At 38.2% G+C, this 5,052-nt stretch overlaps 1 protein-coding gene across 1 annotated transcript; it reads left to right on the top strand.

The window, feature by feature from the left end:
* On the top strand, positions 1 to 4,223 carry LOC147411385 (putative galacturonosyltransferase 10). Its single transcript, XM_086448009.1, has 2 exons — positions 1 to 543; positions 2,562 to 4,223. The coding sequence occupies exons 1-2, from the start codon at positions 391 to 393 to the stop codon at positions 4,011 to 4,013; spliced, it is 1,605 nt and encodes a 534-aa protein (XP_086304135.1). The 5' UTR covers positions 1 to 390; the 3' UTR covers positions 4,014 to 4,223.
* Positions 4,224 to 5,052: the final 829 nt, after the last annotated feature.

Below are 5,052 nucleotides of genomic sequence, written 5' to 3'. Positions count from 1 at the left end.
GCGACGCTAAATAAAGGTCAATCCAGCAGCTCTGTTCCTTCATCATTCGAGCTATATGAAATTCTGAACCATCAAAAATGGCAGATCTTTCTCCAATTTTCCATTAACATAACAGCTCCTCTGCAAGAACATTAAAGAAACCAGAGAGATGGATCCGAAAACCCCCATTCATCATTGCAGAAATTCGGACAGAAAGCTCATTTGTTTCAGATCTCCATCCGACTTTCCATATCTGCTCCGCCTTCAATCCTACCGATCTTGAGATCTCACAAGACAACAACAATCTCTCTATTTGATCTCAGTTTTTGATTTTGAAACAATTGGAGTGAGAAGTATTCGGAGCGTGTTTCTTTATAAATTCGATTCGATTTAGTTTACTTCGAAGGAAAAATGAGGCGAAGAGCTGTGGATTTTCGACGACCAGTGAGAAGGAGGTTTTCCACTAATGTGTGGTGGTTGACATTATGTGGTTTGGTGATTTTGCTGTTTATTGTGGTTTTTAGCCGAGAAAAGAAGCCGATATCAAGACCAGCAATGCCTCAGGTAAGAACTCTTTGTTATTTTTAGTCAATTTCATTGTTGTTTTAGATTTGGTTTCTTTTTTTATTTTTATTTTTATTTTATTTTAAAGTTGATATTTTCATCTATCATGAAAAAAATTGCTTTGATTTGAGAATTTAGATGGTAGATCCAAATTGGGATAATATAGAGATGTTTGGTTACTTAAGTGTTTAGTTTGTGTTTCTGAGTTAGAGGCTTTTAGTATCAAATGATGACCAAATTTCATAATAGTCTGTGAATTATGGTTAGAGAAGGAAAATTTTGTCTCTGGTAGCAAAATTTCATAATTTTATGGTGGTAAAGTGGTAATGCTTCAGATTCATTTTTGACAAGATGCGAGGACGGAAAGAGAATCCAACAAGAAAAAAGAATGAAAGAATTTATGTTGTTGATATGAGATCTTCACTTTCACCAACAAAAACTTGGGTTTGGTAAGGGTATTTGGAGGTTAATGGAGATGATCGTGAGAAATAGCTTGTTATAGGTCGTGTATGTATTGAAGATTCAAAACGGTATCAAAATATATCATTTGCTAGTGTTTAGTATTTAGGAAGCAAAACATTGTTGTATTCATCAATGGGATAAACATGGTTCATGAAGGTGTGACCTCTGAGGTGGTAAAGTTCATGATTGGTTATACAACAAACCTGGGATCAAAACCCTGCCTTCACCTGCTTACCTATCAAAAGATATAAACATGGATCAATCATTCTTGGGACTTGGTCCTATAGTTAAAAAGGAGTTTCTTGTTTATGATATGGTCTTTTGGATAAGCTCACACTAACCCGTCAATTTGGGATCTATTTCGGGATTTTACTTGGGAGGTATTGGGAAGGAATTCGGAATGTCATAATATGGATTCATACAAGAGAAAAGGTTCTCTATTGATTCAAACATTGTACCTATGGGAGAGAGAGTGCTAGCAACTTGGAGGAGTGATGCGAAACAATTGTTCTAGACAAAGTACATCCCCCATGTGCCCTAGCTCTTGGGAAATAAAGTCACATCACCATTTCCCATACCGGTTTCTAGGTGAGAGAGTGCTAGCAACCTTGGAGGGGTGATGCATGAAACAATTGTTCTAGGCAATGTACATCCCTCATGTGTCCTAGATTTTGCGGAATTAGGTCACATCACCATTTCCCATACCGGTTTTTAGGTCACCACTGGATTTTTCATAGCTGCCAAAACCATATGCAGGCTGCATTTGTCACAGCTTAATCTCCCTGTCATGGCGGACGTGTGGGGTGTTTATATTGGAAAGAGAATGAAGGAGGTTAACAGCTAAGATGTCGGCACAATTATATCTTGCAATTTCAGTAATTAGAAGATCAACTGCTGCCCATAGTGTGAATCTCCAAACGAAGTTGGATGAAACTTTTTGTATTTTAAAGTTATAACCTTGGGAAAAGTCACTTTAGAGACAACATTGAGGCATGACAAGCTCTCTCTCTGCTCAATGATGTTGAAGTATCCCATTAGATTTTCTTGTACTGTTTTCTTTGAGAAACCTTATTGACTCAAATCAAGTATGCCCTTTATCAAGTCCTAGTTGAATATCAAGTTATTAAAACATGGTTTTAATTAAGTTTCTTTGACAGAGTTGCCTTGGCTGGGTTGGGGCTGGGAAAGAATGGGGTGGTCTGACATGATAATTGCCCAATTAAGGAAGAAGTCAGCAAATTCTGCTGTTTCTTGGTTAAGTATTCACTGATCAAGCATGTCTGACAACTGCATAAAAGTGGAAAGCATGCTACATTTTGCAACTAAGGAGAGAGTGGTTTGTCTTGTAAAGTTGTTAAATCTAGAACTATCATAAGAAGCAGACGCTTCTATGAACTGGGGTTTAATCTGTGCTTCCATTGAGGTGTTAAAGCTACGTACTCAAAGCAAATGGACATAAATATTTGTTTGTTTTACTTCTGTAGTATGTTAATGTTGTTTTCTGGTCAACCATATGCACCACTAAGAAAACATGATTTTTTCATGATATTCTACAGAGACCTTACAGGCACAACCGAATAATGGAAGGCCTTAACATTACTGAAGAAATGCTGAGCCCACACTCGATCACAAGACAATTGGGTGATCAAATTTCCCTCGCGAAATCCTTCGTTGTGATAGCAAAAGAAAGCAACAACCCCCAATTTGCGTGGGAAATGAGTGCCCAGATTCGTAACTCACAGATCCTTCTCTCGAATGCTGCTATCAGGCGAGCTCCATTGACAGCCCGAGAATCCGAAACTGCAATTCGTGATATGGCACTTTTACTCTACCAAGCCCAACAACTCCAATACGATAGTGCCACCACGATAATGAAGCTGAAGGTCAAGATCCAATCTCTTGAAGAACAAGCAAATTCTGTAAGTGAAAAGAGCTCAAAGTACGGGCAAATAGCTGCCGAGGAAATCCCGAAAAGCCTATATTGCCTCGGTGTTAGGCTAACAGTCGAATGGTTTAAAAATTCGAATATTCAGAGGAAACTCACTGAAGGGAAGCGAATTGCACATAAACTCAAAGACAACAATCTCTACCATTTCTGTGTTTTCTCCGACAACATCCTTGCCACTTCAGTTGTGGTCAACTCAACTGCTTTGAACTCCAATAATCCAGATTTGGTTGTTTTCCACCTAGTAACCGATGAAGTCAACTACGCACCAATGAAGGCGTGGTTCTCTATGAATAGTTTCCGAGGAGTGATGGTTGAGGTTCAGAAGTTTGAAGACTTTAGCTGGCTCAATGCTTCTTATGTACCCGTTCTTAAGCAGCTCCAAGATTCCGAGACTCAGAATTATTACTTCTCCGGCAACAGTGATAATGGCCGGACTCCAATTAAGTTCCGAAATCCAAAATATCTGTCTATGCTTAATCACCTTCGGTTCTATATTCCAGAAGTTTTCCCTGCATTGAACAAGGTCGTATTTCTTGATGATGATGTTGTAGTTCAGAAGGATCTGTCACCACTGTTCTCCATCGATCTGAATGGAAACGTGAATGGAGCTATCGAGACTTGCATGGAAACATTCCACAGATACCACAAATACTTGAACTACTCGCACCCCTTAATCCGTGCACATTTTGATCCGGATGCGTGTGGGTGGGCATTTGGGATGAATATTTTTGATTTGGTTGAGTGGAGAAGAAGGAATGTTACCGGCATCTACCACTACTGGCAAGAAAGGAACGTTGACAGGACATTGTGGAAGCTTGGGACTCTGCCACCTGGATTGCTGACTTTCTATGGGTTGACAGAGCCGTTGAATCCTACGTGGCATGTCTTGGGATTGGGATACACTAATGTTGATGCTCAGGTTATAGATGAGGGAGCTGTCTTGCATTTCAATGGGAACTCAAAGCCATGGTTGAAGATTGGGATGGAAAAGTATAAGCCGTTGTGGAATAAGTATGTCGACTACTCTAATCCTCTGTTGCAGATGTGCAATGTTCATTGATTTTCAGATGGACGTTTGATCTTTCTCACTGCAAGCTTGCCCGTTAATGGGATCGGAAATTTGTCCTTGGGAACACCCAAGTAAGGTTACTGGTGAGATGCGAATTTACGGAATGTTTTCTTTTCTTAGAACTGTACCATGTATATACATATTTATATATTTTCCTTCTCATATTTATTTGAACGCTTGTTCCATGGTTTGGTTTCTCCTCTTTAAATACTACTAAATCCATTTTCATTTTAAAATATTATATTAACTGTGTTTTATGTTTTCTGCCTCTTCTTTTCTTTCTTTGTTGTTGTTATTGTTGTTGTTGGCACGCACTGTTAACTATGCCAAGAAAAATGTTAAAATATAATATTTTCTGCTATATTTTCGCAACAAATATACAATAATTATTTACTAAGAAATTTTCAATTATTCAATATAAAACGTCCTTTCTTGTTGATATAAACTTCCTTTCGATTATGTGGGTTTGGAAACTTAAAATTTGAAAATATGTGGTGTCTAATGTTTTTCCAATGGTGCCAACCAACATGGTTGGTAAAGTCTTTGGGTGATGCTACCATTGACCCGTGCTCAGTTTCCGTTTGCACTGAGTTACTGCTCTCATTAAAAATAAGCTTAATCACTTGCAGCACAAAAAATTTAATTGGTAGAAAAAGATTAACCTTTTATTTGTCAATATCAATTATTTATATATTATGTTATCTATATAAAATTAAAAAAATAAAATAAATTGTATGTGAGACCTACGTCTAACGTCTTGAGACACTAGCCAATCAAGCGCATCGCTTCACTCCTCAATGTTCGAAAACATTGGTAGCATGATGTAACTGTGCAGAAAATCAACTTATTGGGACATGGGCTCCAGTCTTCTTTATCCTTCCTTGGAAATCAACATTTGGATGGGTAAGGTGGCCTTGAACCCAACACCTCAGAGTTGCTTTGCAATGTGTCGAAACAAATGAGCTATGGGTCTGAGCCCATGAAAATCAACATTGTTCCTTTCTTTCTTCTCTGTCATTCTTGAAAAAGT

The sequence above is a fragment of the Akebia trifoliata genome, chromosome 1 (genome assembly GCF_017979445.1).
Source record: "Akebia trifoliata isolate Shusen 1 chromosome 1, ASM1797944v1, whole genome shotgun sequence".
Lineage (NCBI taxonomy): Eukaryota > Viridiplantae > Streptophyta > Magnoliopsida > Ranunculales > Lardizabalaceae > Akebia > Akebia trifoliata.
This window is presented reverse-complemented; position numbering and strand designations above follow the sequence as displayed.

Coding starts and splice junctions, on each gene's coding strand:
- LOC147411385 (XM_086448009.1), top strand. CDS start 391: ATGAGGCGAAGAGCTGTGGATTTTCGACGACCAGTGAGAAGGAGGTTT. Junction 544..2,561: donor CAAGACCAGCAATGCCTCAG/GTAAGAACTCTT, acceptor GATATTCTACAG/AGACCTTACAGGCACAACCG.